The following is a 25,782-nucleotide window of genomic DNA, read 5'->3' on the forward strand; positions in this document are numbered from 1 at the left end:
TCCACTGTTTCGTACTGGTCAACTCCAGCATGCTTACGGTGCGACGAGTGCTGTATAAGCGGTTAAGGAATTCCCTTTCTAGCTAATCCCAACTGTTGATAGACTCAGGCTCGAGGTCGGTGTACCAGTCAAAGGCGTTGCCTTTCAGCGAGCGCACGAACTGCTTGACGAGGTAGTCTCCCTCCGTTCCAGCATTGTTGCAAGTTTCAATGAAATGGGCAACATGTTGCTTTGGGTTTCCCTTTCCATCGAACTGCATGAACTTTAATGGCTGATAACCCATCGGCATCTTCAAAGCGTCAATTTTCTTGAAGTAGGGCTTTGAGTATAGTACAGAGTCATGTGAGCTTCCTTTGTACTGCGCCTTGATGATGCTGGTAATCATCTCTTGCAACTGCTGGATAGAAAGAGATCTCATGAATGCCGCTGCTTGGTCTGGCTCCGGTTTCACATCGACTTTCTCCACCAAAGGCTCATCTTCTTCGCCGGCTCCTCCCTTCTTTGGGTCAGGTTTCTCGTCATCCTATGCCTCCAGGCGATTGACAAGTGCAGTGATTTGCAAGTCTTTTTCTTCCACGGTCCGTGTTAGTCTTGCGATCGCTTCATTCATTTGAGCCAACTGTTCATCGATTGAAGTAGCTCCAGTGGTCATGACTTGCATGGCTAAACTGCCGCTTGAGTCAGCATTGGAAAACATGGAATTAGAGTACTTCCTTGGGCTTTCATCCCTTAGCGCCCTTAGTGAGGCCAGGGTGATCACAGGTTCGTGCCTCGGGTGCTCTTGTTCCTTTGGCAGAGTTGATGCAGAGGTGGAAGAAGCGGTAGAAAAAGCTCTTGCCTTGCTTCGAGTTATGATGCCCGAAATGACACCACTTGCGGCGATGACGCTCTTGTTTTTCGTGTTGGTTGCGGGAACCATTTGAAACTTCCTTGATGCCATTTGATTTTCGAATGTGTGCTTTGATTTCCTTGAACGGAGAAAGAGATGAGAGGTAGAGATTGTCCCAATGGGCGTGCCAAATTTGTAAACACGGAAATTCCTGAAACAAATGAGACCATGGAAGAACAGTTGGATGTGTGGATTTGTTGATGTTGTTGATCCAAAATGCCGTTAGGACTTGATCTTATGCAAACACGAAAATTCCTGAAACAAATGAGACAAGAACACGTGTACAAAATAATATTTTTTATTAATGATTTTGGGGTTACAATCTCTCTCAAATTTGATCCTCTGATTCGATCTCCATGAGGTGTTGATTTGTGGATGTGCAATTAATCCAAGGTTCGTCGAGGCTTGATCTTGGATGAACGGTTGGAAATTTCTTCAAAGGGCTTTGGGCTTGATCTTAAAGGTTGATGGATGAACAGATCTTCAAGGCTTTTGGGCTTGATCTTGAAGAACTGTTGATGAACGGATCTTCAAGGGTTTTTGGGCTTGATCTTGAATGAACGGTTGATGAATGGATCTTCAAGGGCTTTTGGGCTTGATCTTGAAGAACGGTTGGATGTGTGGATTTGTTGATGTTGTTGATCCAAAGTGATCTTAGGATGAACGGATGATGAACGATGAACACTTTCCTCAAGGGCCGTCGGGGCTTGATCTTGAATTGGTGAAAGTTCTTCAAGGATCGTCAGGGCTTGATCTTGAAGGAGGATTTGACGAAGAACGAAGAGAACTTTCTTGATCTTTCGGGATTTACTTGAGAGCTTTAGAGTTTCAAAGCTTCAAAGGTTTTGGTGTGATGTGAATTGATTATGAATTAGTGTCCTAAAACGAATAAAATGACCTTGTATTTATAGAATTTTTCAAGGCCTAATTTGAATATAATATTCAGATGAAGTAAATCGTTTCTGCCAAGTGTTGACACATGTCCTTATTTGATGACTTTTCTTATTTATTTTGATTTTCCGTTTAGTCACACGCTACATGTAAAATTTATGTGACCCATGAACGTTGAAATTGTAATTGTTGGTCAACATTTATTTTACGGAAATTTCAATGTCTACATATACCATATAAGTAAATTAGTGAATCAACAAATTCTAAATGGGTACATTAATGATATATAAATGTACAACATTTTGAAACTCATTGAAGGTGCAAAACAAGGAGTAAATCATCGATATTGACATGATTGGAGAATCCTTGCAATTTTGTAAAATGATTGCAGTAATGGGTCAACTATTTCTCTCACTTGCAACTCATTAAATTTATGGTTTTATTTAGAGGTTAAGAAGTGTGCGGGTATACTGAACTCCCGAAAAATAAAATTAACAAACTGGTGAGTTTATGTTTATGAAATAAGAGTTACAAGTCTATAAACAACCTTTAAACCAGAAGTTCCCCCGCCATGGTTGTCGTACTGAACCGCGTGCATGGTCTCATTGGCCATAGTCTCTCAGTTTTAAGTCCAACCAACGTTCCGAAGAGCCGCAGAAACTTGAAGCTGAGGATTCTATCAAATACAGAGCTTATGATAGTACAGCACTAGACTCATTAGCCCATGTCTATAGTGGAACAAATAATACGCGTGATTCATAATGATGTGGACTGATTGACCCTTGTCTGTCTATTGTGGAACAAACTGATACGCGTGATTCATAATGATGTAGACACTACACTGAGTATATGGTCCCCATGTTAAATGTAGAGTACGTAATGTGGTCCATATGTTAAATAGACGATACAATAAGTCCCCATGTTAAATGTACAGTACGTATGTGGTCTATATGTTAATTATACAATAAGTGTATGCAGTGGTGAAGCTAGAATTTGCCGAGAAGAGAGGTGAAATTCAAAAGAGTGCAAGATTCAATCGAAGTGGTTGTTTTTATATTTGAGAGTGCAAAGTTTTGAGTCAATATTCATAGCAGAAAATAGTCTCCACCAAAACGATTGTAAGCGGTAATATCAAAGCCAATGTAATAAACTTATATTAGCTAGGTTTATATTCTTAAAAAAGACGCTAGTCAAGTAGTAGACTGGAACCTAGTAGCTAGGCGTCTAAGAGAGATCTAGGCAGGAGCCTAGTGGGATTTAAATGAATTTCTTTTATCGTAAAATAAGCATTAAACAATATTTACATTACTTTTTAAAAAGTAATACAACATTTATATATAATGTGAGAGTTTAAGATAAATCCAGTAGGGGTCTTAAAAGAAATGAAAAAATAAAATAAACAATACTTGAGTACCCACAATTTAGTACCAACTAGCAAGACTGCCCGCGCGATGCTGCGGTGCTACGCCTTGCTCCTGTACAACCTTATCTACAAAAGGAACAATGAGCAGCATTGAATTTAATTCCATCATCAATGCCTTGAACTTGTAGGATCAAAATTAATATATATATTAACATAGACCCTAAAATTTCTATCATGGAGAAAAATATTAACATTGGGAAAAGGCAAAGAGAGGAATTCTCAAAAGAAAACTGAGAGTATGGATCATATTGAATGGAAATCACAAACAGCAACCAAATCAAAAATGAAGAATAACAATTGAAAAGGAAAATAATAATCGAACCATAACTGAAAAAGCTATCTGGTTTTGAATATTACAATTATGAAGCAACTCTTATAGGATGAGTGAGTAGAACTTACAACGTAGTTAGGAGTTGCAATGCAGTTAGGAGTGTTCCATCTCGCTATCAATTTGCTAAACCAAGATCATCTATACCAAATGACAACTTTTTACAATGCAATGATGAGAACCACGAAGACCAATGTTTGGAATTCACTGAAAATATTCCGTTGAAAAGATTGTAACTTGTGAAGTGCATAACGAAAAGGAAAAGACAGAGGCTGGTCTCAACATGTAGAGAGTTGAAAGGAATTGTGAACTTAATGAATTACAAAATGTAAAAAAATTGCATTGCTGAAAAAGAAATTAATCCGCTGGAGAAATTGAGTTAAAATTTTGGTTGCATATTGAAGAGTCAGTTTTGGAACAGATGAGAAGGAGTGGGATGTAATCAATGGAAACCTCAGTCACTAAGTGTAAGAAAAATGAAGACAAAGAATTGCAAAGGAAAAGAACTTCGAATCCACATGGAAACGGAAATTAATAAGTGGAAAAGCAATTAAAAGTCGAGGTTAATCAATTCCGTACCTTGACAGCAGCGATCACACGTACTTCTTTCGTATCAATCTCAACTTCACTGTAGGAAACCAAAACAGATTCGGTCTGTAAACATTTTGGAGGAAAGATTGGATATAGAGAGATGAAAATACTGTTCACAATGAATAAAAATTAGTGTAAATTTGTTTGCATATAGTAACTCAATGAAAGCGATGGAGGACATATTGGGGATTTGATAATGACATGTTGAGAAAGTTAATAGCATTGATGAATACAAAATTTAAACCGTTACTGGTTGAGGCTGAAACATAAAGGACTAAAGCAAATTTTGATCCTAAATTTGAATTTTAAAGTTGAAAAAAAATGATGGAGATATGTTGGATATGATTATAGACCAGAACGAAGCTACTTTTATGGTTATTTACTGTCCAATATGATACTTATGGTATAGTTAAAGGTTCTATATGTTTCAGTAGTAATTAACTCTGATCCTTATGCATTCACTTGAGAAAAATTAGCATTTAATGTCTCCAAAGGAATCCCAAGTACTTAAGACAAAGTTGTTAAAAAAAGTTAATGAGAATGCAGATTGGAAGCCAAAAGTAAAAATCAAATGATTACAGAATGGAAATAAAAATGTTGGAGTTAACAGTAAACAATTTAAAGATTAAACCGGTTGAGTATACATTGGGTAATCAAACATATGGAATAAAAGATTAGAAAGTGAGGATTATGGGTTGGATAAAAGTCAAATAGAAATGGATGAAAAGCCAAAAAATAGGAAGAAGAAGGCAGGGAGTAAGAAAACTAACAGAATATGGATATTGCACAATGGTTAATATATTAAAAACTAAATGTTTCAATAGATTATATACCTTGAACAAAAGACGAAATTGGAGCATTGGCAGTTCCTAAAAGCGAAGAAGAATGAGATGAGACAGTGACACCTAGCATCTGATTGTGGAGACAAAATCTGCAGTCATAAAAAGAAAATTTAAACATAAACTTTACCTATATATCAAACACTCAAATAAGAAAAAGAATAAATAAAGAAATGGGCCATATGGAGAAAAAAGGTTTACCAGAACTTGGTTGTATGCCAATTGAAAAACATTGTAGGTCTCAACTCAAAGTATACTGACCACCATGTCCAGAAGATGTAAAAATAACATCACAAAATGTAAACACCATTGAAAACACACAGGTTGCAATAGGCTTACAAATGAAATCTTTAATTTGTACGATATAGATAAAAAAAGGTTACCAGTTGGTTGTTTACATACACAAAAAATATTCCAGGCATATGCTGGATCTTAGTACCTGGAACTGCTTTTCAACCACAACCAGCATTGGGATACAAAAAACTGGCAAATGCTGGTTTATGTACAGGCAAAAAATGTTTTGAAGTTCAGATCAGAAACATATTTACATGACAGGGAAATAGCATAAATATTGTTTTATACATGTTAACAAAAAACCATCATGATTTTTTATCAATGGAGGTCAACTTATGTTGCTGCATTGTTCCCTTTCAAGAAACCAACCTAGGGAAAAAAAAAAAAATTAAGAGAGTTAGACGGCTGTTAAATCCAAGTTGTAAAAAAAATTTAGCAAAAAAAAAAAAAGCAAAGGTAAAATATAACAACCTAGCTTTTTTTTGGAGGGGTAGCATCTAATTTTCCAGCAGTTGAGGATGGGTTCTTTTTTAGCAATTTGATCAGGACTTCATCCAACTCTCTTGGATCCGTGTCTGAAATTTCCTCTACTCCACTGTTTTAAATGAGGTATCAATGTTAAACAACATGACTACACACAAATTTGAAATTTATAGTTACAAAGGTATGGGACAAACCTTTGTTCACCGCCAGTGAAAAGAGCTTGCCTGATTGATTCCCTTTTTCGTTTAAACGACTGCTCATTGGGTTAAACTGTTGAGGTCGAAGATGAAGCAATGGTGGAAGACACTATGATTTCTCTTGACAAAGGTTGTGGAGTTGCTGGCTGCATAACTGTGTCTTCAGTCACGTTATGAATGAGGATATCATTTGAATAAAAAGTATTCCTCCTGTTGCCAAATCGCAAGTGAAAAATTTTCTTCTATCCAATAAGCCTGAGAAATTCGTTTGGCAACTGTTGTTGCTCTACCAGTCTTTGATTTAATACCAGGTCTTTGCAAGGCATGCCAAAAAGCTTTTCACCACATTTACCGATTATCAAAGCATTCATTTCATTTGTTTCATCTTCAAGAATGAGATTGACTTTGTACCTACATTTAGAAACTCAAACCAATGAGATTTTTGAGAATCAGAGGTTTTCACAAACATAAGAGGTAAAAAAGCTGAAACAAAATAGATTGCAAATGTGGAGTAATATTATATAATCATATGGTGATCATGTGTGACCAAATATGAGAAAACATAAAAAAGAAAAGGAAACAAAGATAAATTATTTGTCAGAATAGAAAAAAAATAATAACATTTAGGTTTATACAACTGAAGTTGAACAAAAACATAAAGTAAAGAGTGAACAATGGTAACAAATTTTTTTTTAAGGAACACCATGTTTGGCAACCATTGTGTATATCTATTATAAAAATGCTTTCATAATCTGGAATTTAAAAAAAAAATAAGTGTGATGACATAAATAATTATACCAAAATTGTAAATTTTGCACACAATGTGAATAACCCTATCTATATTTATTTTTCTCAATTGGTTAATGAGAACAAACAACAGGGTATCAAGAAAGAGTAAACTTTTTGTTAGCCTTGCTTCAAATATTTGATTTAACATTACCACAGCGTTGGTATTTGGTTTGGATGTTTTTGACAAATGAGCTGCCCAATGGTTGGATCCTTGTGCACCTGTTTCAAGCAGTTCGGGCAAGCACTGTACCACTAGTTGAACCGCATGTCAAAACGCTTGACAGATGCTCTACACACAAATGTATCATCCTGTGATATATTTTGTCACATAGCCGTAACAGCAAGAACAACAGAACTCAGTTTCATTAAAAAGGTTAAAATGCAATGGTAAGATTTTAAGAATACACAAAAAATAAACGTTATGTTTTATACCTTATGCAAATCTGGATCCAAAAAAGCCAATTCATCAATTGTAGCTTTTTTAGCAGTCTGCAAAATTTGAGCTTCGTTTCGTTGGATTGCAGAGGGAGAAAGTATGTCCAGAGCTTCTTTACAATCACAAAACCTGCAGGATTCAAAACACTTTATCAGTTTAACAATTATAAAAAAAAAATGATAACAATTGTTTTCCAATTAAAAAAAGTGTTATTTTGTTTTAAAAACGAAAAATTTACTCACACTGACTTATACGTATTCACTTCGGGGATGTCTAGGTCAATAAAAAACACAGACGAACCAGTACTACTCAAATAAATTTTTTTTGTGCGTTGCAACCACACCACAGAGAAAAAGATTAATGAACAATATTAATGACATTAACAAAGTTAAAAAAACAAAAGGGAATACAAAAGAGACGAAACAAACAGAAATAAAGTAAGAAAACGACTAATAACAGTGACCAACCAGTGATAGATTGAGACATTTGTAAATTAACTGGCCAAGAAGGAAAGAAACATATAATCAGAAATTGGACGAAAGAAAGATAACAAAAGTTTAGGACAACAAAACATCCAAATAATGTAAAGAAACAACATGTGTACACATCACAATAAACAGACTAAAAGTAAGTATTTAACAAAATGGAATACCGAGGTAGATCTTGACTTTCAGACTTGTGAAAACAACAATGACTGACAAAGAAAATTCCTCTGCTGACAAAGAAGAAAAAGCTTCAGCAACGTCTGCCCACAACATAACCATTAGTTCCTCTTTTCTGTCGATAAAGAAACGACAAATAAATTTTTGACCTTTTTATACCACCAAAGCAACAAATATTGAAAACAGTATGTAAGAATAGGGATAAGAAGTGAAAAATAACCTAATATTTTGGATAACCACATCACACTTGTACATAACCCTTTGATTAATTTGTTTAGGTTCCAGCCGCTGCACAACGCTTATATGACCAATGACATCTTACCATTTGAAAAAACAAACAGATGCACATTATTAAAATCCATTTTAGGAAGTAAACACACACTTTAAGACACGCACATGCACATAGACATTAATAGTACCTGTGAGGATGTCAACTCTGTTTAAGCGAGGGTAGAGTGTGTTATAGTCTTGTAGGAAAAATCGATGGCGAGGGATGGGCGGAAACACACTTGCTAATTTTCGGAAAGCTGTTTTCGAGGTGAACAAAACCTGAGTTTCATGCAGCACCACCTTGTATTGTGCCCTAATTCTAATAGTTTGAAATTCGGTGATTTCATAGCATGCACCATCTTCAATTTTTTAAGCCATGACATCATAATCAACATCCAATGTAGAGGCCTCAACCGCATGTTGCTTCACATCGTATTAAAAAAGAGGAAAAAAAGCCAAAAAATCAATTAACAAATAAATGAAAACACAAATCATACACTCGACAACACAAACAACATGACATGAATCAAATTGTTACCATGAGCAAATAGAACGAATGAACGCAGTTAAATTATTTCAAACAAAATGTAAAAAAAAAAAATCCATCAACACATAAAAGTTTACAACAGAACATACCGCATGGCAAATATAAGGAAAGAAAGCCAAAAATTGAGGGAACAAACAGAGGGAAAACACAGGTGATGCACACATTTCGCTGATGACAACATATCGAACTCTAACCTTCTAACATGTAAAAAAGCATGGCAACATAAACATTATCCAGTGAGTTAATATAAACATTATCCAGTGAGTTAATACTCATTGACTCCAACTTTGGGTAAAATAATTAGACAATTATTTCTCACCGCTTCATCAACCAATATGCAGTGCAGGTTTGTAGACTTTTGAACGGTTCCTGGAATCGTCAATTTCCAAATCCTGCATATGCGAATTTTGATTTTGTCCGCCTTTATGTATGGTATTAACTGATTAACAGGAGTTGGGCGCACAGTTTCCATTTATCCTATCAAAAGGGAATTTCAATGACACATCAGAAACTCCCACAAAACTACAAAAAGAAAAAAAGACAAAAACTATAAACGATCCACAATTCATTCACCCATGGTCTGAAAGGAAGACATGGAGAGTTTAACAACCATTTGTACTTTCGCTATCTTTTCCACCCTGTCTTGCATGCCTATATAACAATTGCACAAATTTTATATTGTCCAATAAAACTAAGGACGCAAAACAGAGACCCAGACTGCAAATCCCGTGAATGACACCTCCAAAGAACAAATAATATTGACGAAAAGAACGGGATACCCAAGTTTTAACACCAAGAAACAAACACCTCAGCCACCACCACTAATAGCAACAACTACAACAAAGAAATCACAAAGTTAATGACCACACGAAAAAGAAATGACAACAACAAAATAGCCGACACTAAGACCGCACAAAAACTCAAGTACAGAAACACCAAGCCTAACACATTCATGAACCACCACGAATCCAGTCACATAACACAAAACAAACCTCCATCTAAAAAAAGATACAAATTTATGTCATCCTCTGCAAATCAAGGCTGAACCCAAAGGCTTCAAAGAAACAAATCCCACGATGAAAGATTTAGTGTCACACTAAAACAACCACATCCCCAAACCAACTACCTCATAATATAATTTTTTGCTTTCGTTCTCCACCAACGAAATGAAAAATCATTCTATCCTCTTTCATTTCACCATGAATCACATGTACAAATCCAACCTCTTTCATTTGACCACAAATCTATATAATGGCAATCCTCAGCTTTCGTGTTTTGGATTGAAGAAAAAATGGTAAACATGGAAAAAGTTACAGCACTAATGTTGCACACATCTCCTGAACATCTAAGAAATGGCAATCGGCTATTTTCGCTAATCGTAGAATAAGTATACCATTTTTTATACACCTTACTGAAGGATAAACTGAATTCTGACTGAGTCAATGAGTAAGATTATACGAATAAAGAGTTACATTCTATAATGTACTAAATATTCCTACTATACCTTCATCCTGCGAGATTAAGAATACTTGAGAACGATGAGTTGAAATCAATACGCCAATTATTGCTTTACACCAAGACTAAAGTGTGAATGCAATTTTGTACTTCGCAAAATGAACTCTATCCACTGCAAATCCATAACTAAGACTAAATTGTCAGTGCAATTAATAGTGTGACTAATCATCAATCAATGGCATCACCCTCATACGAAGAAAGGGAGACTCTAAAAAACAACACACCCATAACAATTTGCTTAAATAACTAACGGATCAAAACAATGAGATGGCCAAAAGGAAAACCCACCAAACAGCAAAACGCAAACTCTCTACCTCCACCACTCATGCCTAACCACACTTCTTATACCCCCTCTCTCTTTTCCCAACCTCTGCTTCAGCAAATCACATAACCAGACATCTTTCTACACAGGCGTCGACTGCTGCAGCATTCTAAAACCCTAAAATCTATTTGAACGCATGATTCAAAAGGACAACATCACCAAAATTAAACGATAAACCCAAAAAACGAACGAAGCCCATACATATTTAAACGCAACAGAAGAAAACTCATTTTCCAAACTAACATAAAAATATGAAAACGAACATAAAAATCTAAAAAAAAAATCACGCACCGCAGGGTTCTCCGACGTAGCAAAGAGGCACAGAGCAGAGGAGAGGACGATCGAGAAGAAGCAAACACAAACGCGCGCGAAACCAAAGCAAACAGGCAAGAAGAAAGCAAAAGAGAAGACGAGAGCGAAAGACAGCGACGCAACAAAGAAAATAAGAAAAGGGAAACAAAAACGAAACAAAATAGAGCAAAAAGAGCATAACAGGATGATCAACACGTGGCAGATCCAATCCCCACCTTCTCCCTGCATCAATCCCTCGAAAACAATGAGAACCCATTATAAACCCAAAGGGCAATTCGGGCAGTCAAAAAACACCCACCAACCATGGACGATGATCAACACGTAGCAGATGCAATTCCCACCTTCTCCCTGCACCAACCCTCGAAGAGAACCCATTAAAACCCCGAAGGGCAATTCGGCCAGTCGAAAAACACCCACCAATCATGGGCAAAGCCGACATTTCAATGGAGAAAAGAGGGAGAACAACGTCAAAACACAAACCAAGCAAGGTGCATTTCCGTCCCGGCACTATTAATGAACAGTGCCATCCGAAACCCAGTTTTAGCATATATACTTTTACTCACTTAGAGTTTGTGGCCCAATAAAATTACGACAGCTGTCATTCTCAACTCTCTAACCAAATAACAACAAATCTATTATTCTAGCAGCCATACACTTTAGGGGCGAGTTTACTAATCCATAATCAGATTGAAGGAAATTGAATTGAGGAGAAATCAAATTAAGGAGGAATTGGATTGAGAATGAAACAAAATTAGATTCTGGTCAAAGTTGTTTACTAAACTAATTGTAATCGGAATACAAATGATATTAGTTCCATATATATTGTTTACTAGTTCACTAAAATCGGAATTAAAACTAACTTGATTACTAAATTTGTCCTTGTTTAAATAAATTATGTTTATGCTATAATTATTGAAAATTAAGTTTATCTAATTAAATATAGGCTTATTATGTTAACACCCCACATTTTGTTGAATAAACTTCACATACTTAATGCTCCTCACATTTGTTTTTTTAATTAAAACTTATCTTAATAAACCCCAAATACTTCCCATAACACCCTCACACCCCACATTCTCAACATACATCTTACATTTTCTACATACACCTCCACATTCTTCAAATCTTATAATTATCATTCTTGCTTCTATGGTTTTCATTATTCTCCATGGAAATCTTGATCTTTCGTTTCCTTCTTTTGGTGTTTGTCCAACAGACAGTTCTGCTACTTCGACTTTCTCTTTGCTTCCATTTAACATGTTGAACTACCTCCTTTCGATGACTCTTGTTAACGTAGGGGACTATGCTGGCATCTTGGTTGGGAGTGATGGTATTCACTCTCAAAGTGGAAAAAAATGAAATAAAACAGGCTTCGGGGGTTTGGACGCCTCAACGAAGGTTAATGGCTTTACCTGTTCAAATACTGGCTAATCAGCATTGAGAGTATTACAGTATGAGGACAGAAAAAAAACATGGATTGAGATAATTAGGAAATATATAACAACATGTGATTCAAAATAAAAATATGTCCCAGCGTTGTAAATGGATCGAGAAGCATGATTAGTTGGGACAAGGTCCTATTATCATTTAGGTTTATATTAGACTTGCCATGGGGAAAATGAATCAATGTTACCCTTCATTTCCAAAACTGTGATGCTTTTGACAGCATATGCAAGCATACCAAAACATGTTTATCAATCACTGGTTACCTTTTATTTTAAACTAATACTGGAAGAATCCTTGATAGATTAGAGACTAATGTATATACTTGTATTGAGAACAAAATAATAGTAAATTGAAAAATAAAATTAAAAGAATACATAAATTACAAGTATTCAACAAGTTTAGAGTTTAAAAACACATTAATATAAACATATATTATTTTGGGCCCAAAAAACATGGCATATTATAATCATAAAAGGCCTAGCCCCACCAAAATATTTACTTTTGCATTCATTTCATCTCTTACCTTCGTCAGTCGTTTATGCAAAATCCGAAGAACCATAAATGGTCAAATGCATCAAGAACCCAAAGAAAGCCAAAAGAAAGGCCAAGGTTGGCTCCAAATTCCACTACCTTCTTCGTTGTTTGTTTAATTATTTTAATAAAGTTAGGGTTGTGTCTTAAATTTTTGTTTAAGGCTCAAAGAAAATAGGTGGATCTCCTTCCTCTTCGGGACCATCGATGCTGATGAAGGTATGGCAACCGCCTAGTGGGCCGCCTAGCACCGCCTAGACCGCCTAGCGGCTGCCTAGGCGCCCGCCTAAGCCATCACCGAATTTCTCTAACATTTCGCTCCAAATCGCCTCGAAAGCCCAACGCCTAGTGCGTAGGCAGCCGCTTAGGCCGCGTTTTTGAACACTGGTTAGAATGCAACTTAATTAAAATAGATCAAAGTATGGCTTTGGTAGGTGAGAAGCCACCAACATCCATATTTAATATAGGGACCATACTTATTGTAGGGCCTACATCATATAACCACCACAGGGTGGCTCAGTGGTTGGGTACGAATTCCAGGCTCGTATTCTGCACTGTACGTCTTGAGTTCGATTTCTAGCGCTGGTGAATCATATGATGGTGGTAAAAGGGAGACTAAAATTCCTCTATGAGTTTTCCTGGCTCCCAAAAAGGTGGACTACCATGACGAAGCCAACTAGTCCCTTTTTTGAAAAAAAAAAATACACATGATTCATGTTAATATAATAAAATTAGTATTTTGTCGATCTTGTATTTCCACAAACTAATTCATGTTATCTGTATTTTTTTGATCTTGTATTTCCACAAACTAATACACTACTACGAAACCATTTACTAGTGTCGCTATGATAACCGACAAGAAACGTATATTACTGTCATATATTAAGCAAAATCCGACAAAAAATGGATGCAGTGGCGGTTATAATAAGTGACAAAATTGCTAGGGTTAGGAAATGAATTTTCCAACAGAAAATACTCTAAAACAGACAGAAATTGTGTCGAATATAACCGACAGAGAATACATTAATACTGAATAAATAAGAGCATTCTCTGTCGGATAAAACCGATAGAAAATATATTAATAAAAAGAAATATAAACCACTTTCTGAATCATTTCTTTCCCTTTCAAGTTGGCCTTTCCTGCATTCACTGCATTTTCCAGCTTTGAGATGTGCAACGTTCCTCTAAGGTACACCATATTCTTAAATTCTTCAAGTTTGTTTCCTATTTCGCAGCTAACCTGAATATATATATAGACAGAAGTTTGACCCCCAACAACAAGAAAAGGATTAGAAAGACAGATAAATATATTTGAAAAAGAAAAGAAAAGACAAACCGAAAATTTGGGCAAGTTATGCAGCCGCCTACACTACTCCCGGGGGTTACAGTTCAGGCGGTTCTCATGTTCTCCGACACTCTCCTTTCTTCACCACCTTTATCATCACCAACCTTGTCTCGTTGATCAGCTCATTGTCTTTTCTCGTCACATTTCTCTCGATCTTGACATCTCAGTTTGAGTACAAAAACTTCCATCAATCTCTTCCGCTCAGGCTACATTTAGGATTTGCCTTTCTTTTCTTCTCGCTAGGGACGACCATGCTCTCGTTCACTGCTACAGTTGTGCTCTTGATTCATCTCGATGAGGAATTGACAACGTCTCTCCTTTATGTTGTTGCATTTTTTCCTATGTATGTATTTGGGCTCATACAGCAACTTCCTTTGTATGCTAGATTTTCTCATGCTTTGATATTTCTATTTAAGAAAGTTAAGAAGTTTATAATTTCTATTTAAAACACAAAATAAACATAATACAAATAATTTAAAACGTACTGGTTTCAAAATGTTGCTTCTCGAATTGTTCATCCATGGTGATTGAAGCGAGAAGGAGAAGGGGAGAAGAGAAGGAGAATGAAATTAGGAGAGGAGAAAAGGGAGAAGGAAGGGGGAAGGGACAAGGCACCGGTGCAAGGAAGAGATGGAGGGGTTTTATTTTGGAAAATTTTCATTACTGTCAGTTATAACCGATAGAAAAAAATGGCGGCAAAAATCCCCCCTAAATTCCCTCCCAAAATTTTAAATTCCCCCCCAAAATTTTGTTACGATTTAAAAAAATAAAATAAATTGAACGGAGATATGCATTTTATGAAACTAGTTTCCATAATCTAACCGTCAAACTTGTTTGTAGATACTACTACAAGATCGCATACGTAAAAAATCGCAAAAAAAAAAAAAAAAAAATCAGAGATTAGGTAACATAACAAAAGTTTTTTTACGGTTATAAACGAAAAATCTCAATTTAATGGTTATTTTAGCTTCGGTTTTGATGATTTTTTTACAGCTACACTCCTCGATCCTATAAGAATGCAATGAACGAATTTGATCTTCAATTTAAAATATTTACACTAATGGATATCACAAAATCTTATTTTAAACTTAATGGAAGTATAATATTAACTCTAAGTGTTTGTTTAATCTACCGTTTTGACGCGATATGCATTCTACGAAACTTTTTTCAACGATCCAATCGTCAAACTTATTTGTACACACTTCGAGATAGCATACGTAAAAAATCATAAAAAATAAACATTCAAAAATTATGTAACGGAACAAAAGTTTTCGACGGTTCTAAACAAAAAATCACAATTTAACGGTTATTTTAGTTCTGATTTTAATGATTTTTTACAGCTACACTCCTCGACCCTATAAGAATGTAATGAATAAATTTAATCTTCAATTTAAAATATTTATACTAGTGGATACCACAAAATCTTATTTTATACTTAATGGAAGTATAACATTAACTATTTAAGTGTTTATGTAATCTACCATTTTGACGTGATACACATTCTACAAAACTTTTTTCAATGATCTAACCATCAAACTTGTTTGTACACACTCCGAGATCGCATACGTAAAAAATCACTAATAACAAACATTCAGATATTAGATAACAGAACAAAAGTTTTCGACGGTTATAAACGAAAAATCACAATTTAACTGTTATTTTAGCTCCAATTTTGATGATTTTTTTACAGATACACTCCTTGACCCTATAAGAATGTATTGAACGAATTCGATCTTCAATTTAAAATATTTACACTAGTGGATACCACAAATCTTATTTTAAACTTGATGGGGAAGTATAACATTAATTCTAAGTGTTTGTTTAATCTACCATTTTGATGCAATACGCATTATACGAAACGTTTTTCAATGATCCAACCATCAAAATTGTTTGTACACATTCCGAGATCGCATACGTAAAAAATCGCAAAAAACAAAGATTCAGAGATTAGGTAATGGAACAAAAGTTTTCGATGGTTATAAACGAAAAATCACAATTTAACGGTTATTTTAGCTCCGATTTTGATGATTTTTTACTGCTACACTCCTCGACCCCTATAAGAATGCAATGAATGAATTTGATCTTCAATTTAAAATATTTACTCTAGTGGATAAATCTTATTTTATACCTAATGGAAGTATAACTTTAACTCTTAAGTGTTTGTTAAATCTATCAATTTGATAGGATATGCATTCTACGAAACTAGTTTCAACAATCCAACCGTCAAATACGTTTGTATATACTTTTAGATAGCATGTGTAAAAAATCGCAAAAAAATTAAATATAAAAACATTCAGAGATTAGGTAATGGGACCCTGAGTGAAAAAAAAAAAAAACATTCAGAGATTATTCTGGCAGCTGCCCAAAATTTTGCTTTGTTCGTGTTGGTTATATCCGATAGGGCCATGAGTGAAAAAAAAATATTTAAACCATGTGTTTATTTATTTATTTATTTTTAATCAATATAACATTTTAAAATAATAAAATAGTCAATTTCTGTAGGTTATAACAGTCAGAATACTAAAATAATAACCGCTAGAAACTAAAATAATAAAATAGTCAATTTCTGTCGGTTATAACCACCACCATTAACTTAAAAACCGTCGGAATATGTTAAAAATATTTAAAAAAAAAAGAATTCAAAAATACTGGCAGTTATAATAATTTTATGGCTATTGCATCCGACACTAAATATCTGTCAGGAATTTATGTCGAATATAACCGACAGGATTTCATTGTTACCCGACACTAACTGAATGATGTGTCGAATATCTTTTATCCGACATAATGACTTATTAAACCACCACCATCATCCGACACCTAAAGCTAATATTGTAGTAGTGATACACACGTTATATGTTGTCGGTATTTTGTTGATCTTGTATTCTTGTTGAAATTTCATCTTCTAGAAAATTATGTTGGCCAGTCATATTTTTGTGACACTTAACCTAACTTTGTGATAAAGTTGCACATTTCGAGAAACGAAAACTATAATGAACAACTAGCATTTGCCTACACATTTTGTGTATATGAACACATTTTTTTTAGAAAATGAGAAGGAGAGAGAGAGAGATAGAACGTGGAGGGAGTTGGAGGTTTTTTTTTGTTTTTTTTATTTTAAATATTGGAGGTATTTTAACATTACCTGTAGGTGAGGCTTCAATAAAAAAAAGTAAAATTTGAACCTGTGAAATTACATTATTGCTCATCATTTTTTTTGTGTGATAGAAGACTAAGTAGTCTTTTCATCCTCTTTTGGTTGACAAAAAGGGTTTCATTAATTAATAGAGATAGGAATGAAAAAAATAACAGAAAAAATAAAAAATTTAAGGAAAAATTAATATATGATTCCTAGTTTTTAATGTTCATATATTAACTGAGACTTTATTAGTTTTTAGATTTTGATCAAAGTCCCTAGCATTAATGTATTAATAAATTACATGTCAGTTACATAATTTTTTTAAATAAAAATTAGTAATTGATTTAGGGTTTTAAATAAAAATTAATTTTCAATTCAAAAACTTTCCAAAACATAAAAAATAAAATTAGAATAAGTTTGTACCCATTAATGTTTTATAAAAAAAAAAAATTCAATTTTTCAATCTTATATGTAACCATTTATATAATTCTTCTATTTCTCTAATCTTAAATGTACTTATTCTTAGATATACCAATTTGTTATCTATAAAATGTACCTTTATATATATATAAAATTCATTCAATCTTTTTTCTAATTCATTTTTTAAATTTATATGGGTATATTTTATTTCGTTGATTTGATAATGAATTCATGTCAAATTTAATAGAAGAAATTTAATATGTACCCATGTTTTGGTGCAATAATTTTTTTTTTAGTTTTGATGAACGTACCCATGTATGTGTGTACACACACACACACACACACACACACACACACACACACACAATATATATTCTTTAATATTTTTTATCCCATAAATTATAGGTTTTATTTAAAATCTCATTAATATAAATAACTACAAATTTCATTTTTAATTTAAAAATAAAATAACCTATATATAAATACATTATTACATTAATGTCAGAGATTTCGATAAAAAACTGAAAATCACAAAAGTTTCAGTAAAAAAATATTGATAATTAGGGACCGCATCCAAAGTCTTCCAAAATTTAATGACTGAGGCAATATCAGATTCAAAATTTAAACTTTGGCTTTTTAATTTAAAAACCTAAATTTTTAAAATAGAAATTTTAGCGTGCGAGCAAATTTCAGTTGATTCATGGAGATATTTCATCGAACACTTAGTGAGTTTGTTGTCGTCAGATGAACTATATTACGAATATGTTAACAGATATTGACATTTGCTAAAGCTATATAATGAGTGCTATTGATAGCATTCGTGGGTAGATTTTGCTTCGTGATCATGGCAAAGCTTCAACAAGTTCTGAACTCAATTGCTTTATTATATTCTATGCGTTTTCTTCAACAAAGTTAGGCTGAAAGAATCGTTCACATAAGATATTTGTCTCCTGAACAAGTCTTTCTTCCTTAATTTTTCAATAATGACAAAAAAAAAAAAAAGCTACGAGATAATCATACTAACTGAACAAGTTGCTCCCATACAACAGTTATCAGTGTTGACTCGTCACGCGCACAAAGCTTTCGAACAACTATAACAAAAAAGGCCCACATTTCTCAAACTGTCTCGGAAGTTTGACTACCATGGCGGAGAGCTTCTGCATGCGGTTCAAGTACAACCTGCTATGGAAGTGTTTAAAGATTGAGATGAAGTGGTGATTCGTTAAGTAAATTTTATTTTTGTTGCAAACATTGTTTTAAAAACTCCCATCTAAGTGCTATTCGGCTGACCACCATCCCGATTAATCCCTAAACATTTGAAAATAAAAAATGGTACCTAAACCTGCCTAAGCGCCTACCTAGATCGCCTAAGCGCCCTAGCCCACCCAAACCTACCTAGGTCGTGGCTCACTTCGAAAATAGATAACTTTCGTTTTGCTTTTTATTTTTTTCAATAAATTGTAAAAGACTAGTCAAATACTTAGATTAACACATATTATATGCTTGTTCTCCATGTTTTTATTATGATTCAATACTTTATAATATGTATGTCATTATATTTTGTAGTTTATCGTGAAAGTATATATTTTTTAAGTATAAACGTAGACACTTATTTATATAATATATAATAAATTTACTTAAATCTGTTTTTTATTATGATTCAATACTTTATATATGTCATTATATTTTGTAGTTTATCGTGAAAGTATATATTTTTTAAGTATAAACGTAGACACTTATTTATATAATATATAATAAATTTACTTAAATCTGTTTAATCCTCCTAGGCGCTTGCCAAGCCGTCTAGCATCTGACCCCAGGCCACCGCCTGGCCTAGCGTGTTTTAGAACTTTAGTTGCAATACATTGAGGTTCCGATCCCCGCCCTGAAGAAGAATGAGGTTTTGCTGAAATTGGAAGCAGATAGTCTCAACCAGTTGATTGGAAAATCAGAAAGGCGAGCTGCGGCCTCTTTTCCCCGGCAAATTCCCTCAAATACCTGGGAATTCTGTTTCTCATGTGATTTGTGATGTTTTTATAATTTTTTATCTTCAACATTCGTAAATAAAACTTATGCCAGAACACTAAATATAATCTCTCATTTGTGTTCGATTCGTACGTGGAACACGTCCAGCGTTGTGGGTTGATGGATTAGTAGGATTCTGTAACAAAATTATGTTGAAGGATGAGTTGTTTTGGGAATTTAAGCATTCAATGTCTTTGAGCTCTAGGCTGCTATCTGTAGTGCAAAATCTTTAGTGTAGACGGTTTTTAATTCTCCTCTCTCTCTCACATGACATGACCAGCAACTGATGTGGCCGGAGAGGTTGTAGAAGTTGGACAAGGTGCCAAAAAGTTCAAATTCGGTGACAAAGTTGTTGTACTGCTCCGCCATTTCGTAAGTGCTCGATCGACTTATTCCCCTTTTCTCTATGAGCTACTTGTTTATGCTTAGGATTTTCACATGTAAAATTCATGTGTTTGATAGAGTGGAGGAGGACTGGCTGAGTTTGCTGCAACTAATGAGAGATTAATGGTTGCTAGGCCACCTGAAGTTTTAGCTGCCGATGGCGCATGCCTACCGGTTGCCGGTCTCACAGCTCCCCAGGCTCTCGCCCAATGTGGGGTCAAGCTTGACGGAACTGGTCAAAATAAATAACATATTGATCACTGCTGCCTCTGGTGGCGTGGGGCACTATGCAGTCCAACTAGCAAAGCTTGGGATACTAACGTTACAGCCACATGTGGGGCGTGTAACATCGAATTGGTCAAGAGCTTAGGGGCAGATGAGGTTCTTGAATACAGGACTGCGGATGGGGCAGCTCTAAAGAGCCCATCTGGACGAAAATATGATTTTGTAATCGACTGTGGAAAAGGCATTCCTTGGTCAACTTTTGAGTCTAATTTGAATGCAAAAGGGAAGGTTGTAGACATTTCTCCGATGTGAGTTCTTTAGCTACTTTTGTAATGAAGAAACAGCAGGTGCCACTGCTCATGATTCCCAAGGATGTGAACCTAGAGTATCTTGTTAAGTTGGTGAAGGAAGGGAAGCTGAAGCCAGTGATTGACTCGATGCATCCTCTGAGCAAGGTTGAAGATGCTTGGCTTAAGAGTATCGATGGCCATGCTACTGGGAATATCATTTTAAGCTTAGCTGAAGCATTTAGTTGAGCATTTCCAAACAAAGATCATGCCTTTCAATACCTACAATTATACAACTAATCGCGGTTTGTCTGTCATCTCAACGCAAACAGAGCAGACAGAAAGTAACTGGAACCCAAATGAAAAGGACAAGGATTGTCTGCCCTCCTCGTTCCCGTGCCCTCTTGTTTTGTGTGATCACGGTAAAATCAAGTCAACATTTTATATTGTTTTTTTTATAGAGATAATAAGACAAAAATAAATAGTAATATAAAATATTGACGTGACTTAACCGTGACCACACAAACAGAGGGCATGTGAGGGCATGGGAACAAAGAGGGCAGACAATCCTTGTCCAAATGAAAAACCTCGAAACATTTTGGTCTCCCAAGTTAAAATCTTGTTCGGCCACAATATAAAGTCTCGTTGCACTTGCAAGAAGCAAGATCAAAGCCTTTTCCTTTGATTATTTCAATCTTACAAACAACTCTGCAAGTCAAATTTTTTAATTTCCTGCCCCCATCCTAATCTTGTTCAAATCTTCGAACGTAAGAAACCAACTTAAAAGCCTAATTCCCTCCATCAATTCCAATCCTAAACATGAAAATACTAACTTAAAAACTATCCATAGACCCTAAAAAGAACCAAATTTTAGAATGTAATCGTATCAGTTTATAGTATTTTATTAAAGCACAACAATCAACTCCACTCATCTATCTAACCCTGGTTCCACTGTAACGAGTGCATTTTCGGTCACCACCCTTGAGAACTCCCGTTGATTTCTTTTCTTATGTCTGTACTTTCCTGCTGTTTCTGATTCATTGTTATTACTCTGCGCAAAATTGTTAATTTTTTCGAAGTACTCAAAGTATTATCATTAACTTACCAAAATTTGGAAGTAACTGTTGTGGCCTATTTAACTGAAGGGGAATAGGGGGTGAATAGGGGGTGAGGCAAGAGAGAGTATGGAGAGAGTGTAATGATTTATTATGTGAATGTTACTCCCTCTGCAGTGTCTTTATTTATAGTCGAGAATAAGGAGAGGATTAACTTGTCCTTCAAGTAAATACAATCCTTTAGGAAAAGTATAACTAGCAACCAAATGTATCTAGGATTTTTCAATCCAAGAATATCTATGACCTGCGATTTTATTTGTAAAACACTGCAATTCAAAACAAAGCATGGCCAAAACTAAGGCTCCACAATTATCTTTCCGGTAGCATGGCCATCGCTGATCCTATCCCAAGCGTCCTCCGCCTTGGCCAGGGGATACTTTGAGTCAATTATAGTCTTCAGCTTCGCTTCTTTCACCAACTTAATAAGATACTCAAGGTTATCAGCCTTGGGAAATAAGAACAGTGGCACCAGTTGCTTCTTAGAAAAGGTAAGTTTCTTCAGTGCAACGCTAAACAGAGAGCTGGGGGTGGGAGTAACATCTATTACCTTACCGTTCGCACTCAAATTAGGCTCAAAAGTTGACCAAGGAATGCATGTTGCACAGTGGATCACAACATCATATTTTCGACCAGATGGACTCCTAAGAGCTGCACCTTCTGGGGTCTTGTAGTCAATAACCTCATCAGCCCCTAGGCTTTTGACCAGTTCAATGTTGCGGGCACCACAAGTGGCTGTAATATGAGTATTTCCGAGCTTTGCCAACTGAACCGCGTAGAGACCTACACCACCTGAAGCAGCTGTGATCAGGATGTTTGCTTGCTGACCACTTCCATCAAGCTTGATCCCAGCAGTTTGTGTAAGAGCCTGGTGAGCTGTGAGACCAGCAACGGGTAATCCTACAGCGGTGGCTGCAGAAACTTCCGGTGGCCTTGCAACAGTTAAACTCTCCATTGTCACGGCAAATTCAGCTAGTCCACCTCCAGTCTTTGATTCATTGTCGAAGAACAGAATGAGACAAAAAGGGACATGGTATGTATCAATGAATGATGCATCAGATATCTAGGTGACACATTCTGTCACTGGGTTTGCATATTAAGCACACCAAAAGTGGTTTTTACATGCAATAGTTCAGTCTCATGCCGACTGGAATGACACTAGGAAAAGAGGCACACAAAGTCGATGAAGGGTTAACGAGGGTTTACAAATACAATAATTCAGATTGGAACAAATGGATTCAACTTTTCAAATTAGTAGATACTTATTCAGGTATCATTGATGAAAATAATAGTTCTAAATTAAGTTAAATCCATCAATATGCATGTTTCCTAGATGTATGTGGAGCCTAAAAGATGCTATTTCCAAAACATGATATGGAAGCTTAATTCCCTTTTTCTGAATTATGTTATCCTTTCAGTTAAATTTTACTTCCGCCGAAAACGAAGACTAAATTTGAAGAATTTCAAGTGAAACAGAGAAAATGAGCTAGTATATAAGGGAACTTACAAGAGTGTTAACCTTCCCGACAACTTTGTCACCAGGTTTGAATTTTTTTACTCCAGGTCCTACCTTTACAACCTCTCCTGCCACATCAATACCTGTTCCGAGTTCCACCAATGAATATCTTCAGTTAACAAAACGACTTCTGACAAAATGCGGTTCTGTGAAAACTTCTACATAAAACATGTTAAGAAATGCATCCCACCCTTTCCCTTTGAAGAACTCGAAAAACTATGCTATAATATCAATGTTTACGTAAGAATCTCTCCCCAGAAAACACACAAATTTCACTCCAGAAGTTTATAGATGAAATGAACAAGAAACAGGTGTTTAAGCATTTATCGAACATTCGTACTACTTTTCAAGAAATAATTACGTAAAGAGTTATAAACACAAAATGGATCCCCTAAGTAGCAGCGTCTCAAGGCAGCCAAACCAAATTACCAGGTATGTACGGAAACCTGCGAGGCAACAAAGGCCAGAGCATGCCTTTCTGAGCTTTCCAATCAATTGCGTTTAGACTAGTTGCCTCCAATTTCAGCAACACCTCATCTTTTTTCGGATTTGGAATCGGAACTTCAACATGCTGCAATAAGGCCAATGTCATGACAAGAATGTGTTCTGCAAAGTTCTTCAAAGCAACAAAGTATCCACATAATAGACCAACAACTTTGTTTAACATTTCATAAGCATATACAAATGGTAATTTTCTCGATAACAAAACCAAGTAACTGAGTAAATCCCTGTTACTATTTCTTTCATCATGTGATTTTGGATAAAAACAATAAAAGTAAAAGATAAAACCTCTTCCTTTATCATTTCCTTCCCATCATCGCAATGACTCAATCAAGTACTCGTATTCCAAGTGGGATTGCAGTTATTAAACTGAAAATATGACTTCACCTCTGGAACATAGATTTTTCATCTAAAACCCGACATAATTGTTTTACTTGATTAAAGCCTGGTGATTAGGATCCCCATAAGCATATTCCTTAATTAAGCTTGAATTCAAATATTTTACATGTTTCCAATGGCTATATTATCCCTAATAACAATTGGATTTAGACATTTCTTTTCCTATTCTATTTCAATTTTTTTTTTTAACAAACTATATATTTTCTACACTAAATGAGGGGGGTGAATTTAACCTCATAATGAGCTAGCAATAATGAGGTCCAAATTTGCCTTTGGCGAAAATTGAAGCCAAGACCTCCCTCTTTCACAATTGTTCTTGCTTCTTATTTTTTTGTTTGAAATTGATTTATTATATGCAACTAGGTAAATTTGTGCTTGTAAATATAGATAAATTAGTGTAAATATAGGTAAATTAGTGTATTTCTTATGTGATGTCATAAAATAATGTATCTATTATTTTCTCACCCTTTAGTTGTAATACTTCGTTGTATGAAAAGAATGTGCTTATATTGTGTCGGTAGGTAATTATTGCACATGAAAATGCAGGTAAATAACTTATATATACCATATAAGTAAATTAGTGAATCAACAAATTCTAAATGGGTACATTAATGATATATAAATAGACAAAACATTATGAAACTCATTGAAGGCGCAAAACAAGGAGTAAATCATCCATATTGACATGATTGGAGAATACTTGCAATTTTGTAAAATAATTGCAGTAATGGGTCAACAACTCATATTAAATTTTGGATTTTATTTAGAGGTTAAGAAGTACACGGCTATAATGAACTCTCGAAAAAAAAAAAAAAAAAAACAGGTGAGTTTACGTTTATGAAATAAGAGTTACAAGTCTATAAACAACCTTTAAACCAGAAGTTCCGCCGCCATAGTTGTCGTACTGAACCGCGTGCATGGTCTCATTGGCCATAGTCTCTCAGTTGTAAGTCCAACCAACGTTACGAAGAGCCGCAGAAACTTGAAGCTCCTCCCTCCCGGATTCTATGAAGTACAGAGCTTATGCTAGTACAGCAATGGACTCATTAGTCCATGTCTAATGTGGAATAAACTAATAAACGTGATTCATAAGAATGTTGACTCATTGGCCCATGTCTATTGTCGAACAAACTAATACACGTGATGTTGACTCATTGGCACAACTAATTCACGTGATCATAATGATTTGGGCAGTACAATAGGTACATCATGGTCTGGTCCCCATGTTAAATAGACAATATGTATGTGGTCCATATGTTAAATAGACAATACGACAAGTAGATGGTCCCTATCTTGTCCCTACGTGAAATAGACAATACGTATGTGGTCCATATGTAAATATACAATAAGTGTATGCAGTGCTGATGCCAAGATTTGTCGAGGTGAGGGGTGAAATTCAAGAGAGTGCAAGATTCAATCAAAGCGGTTGCTTTTATATTGAAGAGTGCAAAGTTTTGAGTCAATATTCAAAGCAAAAAATAGTATCTCCACAAAAGCGGTTGTAAGCGATAATATCAAAGTCAATGTAATAAGCTTAAATTAGCTAGGATTATATTCTAAAAAAAGCGCTAGTCAGGTAGCAGATTGGAACCTAGTAGCTAGGCACCTAGGCGAGATCTAGGCAGGAGCCCAATAGGATTTAAATGAATTTCTTTTATCGTAAA

At 35.1% G+C, this 25,782-nt stretch overlaps 2 protein-coding genes and 1 pseudogene across 3 annotated transcripts; 1 reads left to right on the plus strand and 2 right to left on the minus strand.

The window, feature by feature from the left end:
* Positions 1-2,202: 2,202 nt before the first annotated feature.
* Positions 2,203-8,457, minus strand: LOC103409184 (uncharacterized). The gene is made up of 11 exons (XM_070821082.1): positions 8,242-8,457; positions 8,043-8,139; positions 7,813-7,937; positions 7,157-7,289; positions 6,876-7,033; positions 5,933-6,346; positions 5,727-5,850; positions 4,956-5,624; positions 4,111-4,159; positions 3,603-3,672; positions 2,203-3,269 (listed from the first exon to the last, which is right to left on the minus strand). Exons 2-5 carry the CDS (start codon positions 8,075-8,077, stop codon positions 6,949-6,951), a joined length of 378 nt encoding a protein of 125 aa, XP_070677183.1. The 5' UTR covers positions 8,078-8,139; positions 8,242-8,457; the 3' UTR covers positions 2,203-3,269; positions 3,603-3,672; positions 4,111-4,159; positions 4,956-5,624; positions 5,727-5,850; positions 5,933-6,346; positions 6,876-6,948.
* Positions 8,458-18,812: 10,355 nt separating this feature from the next.
* LOC103419948 (chloroplast envelope quinone oxidoreductase homolog) lies at positions 18,813-20,839 on the plus strand (annotated as a pseudogene).
* A 953-nt stretch (positions 20,840-21,792) lies between these two features.
* Positions 21,793-25,490, minus strand: LOC103435989 (chloroplast envelope quinone oxidoreductase homolog). 2 transcript variants are annotated; one of them, XM_029102478.2, is made up of 4 exons: positions 24,987-25,490; positions 23,648-23,789; positions 23,210-23,301; positions 21,793-22,690 (listed from the first exon to the last, which is right to left on the minus strand). In XM_029102478.2, the coding sequence occupies exons 1-4, from the start codon at positions 25,050-25,052 to the stop codon at positions 22,001-22,003; spliced, it is 990 nt and encodes a 329-aa protein (XP_028958311.1). In that variant the 5' UTR covers positions 25,053-25,490; the 3' UTR covers positions 21,793-22,000. The 2 variants fall into 2 exon arrangements, with proteins under 2 accessions (XP_028958311.1, XP_028958312.1); XM_029102479.2 differs by lacking the exon at positions 24,987-25,490 and adding an exon at positions 24,008-24,317.
* Positions 25,491-25,782: the final 292 nt, after the last annotated feature.

This window comes from Malus domestica, chromosome 05, assembly GCF_042453785.1.
Source record: "Malus domestica chromosome 05, GDT2T_hap1".
Classification (NCBI taxonomy): domain Eukaryota; kingdom Viridiplantae; phylum Streptophyta; class Magnoliopsida; order Rosales; family Rosaceae; genus Malus; species Malus domestica.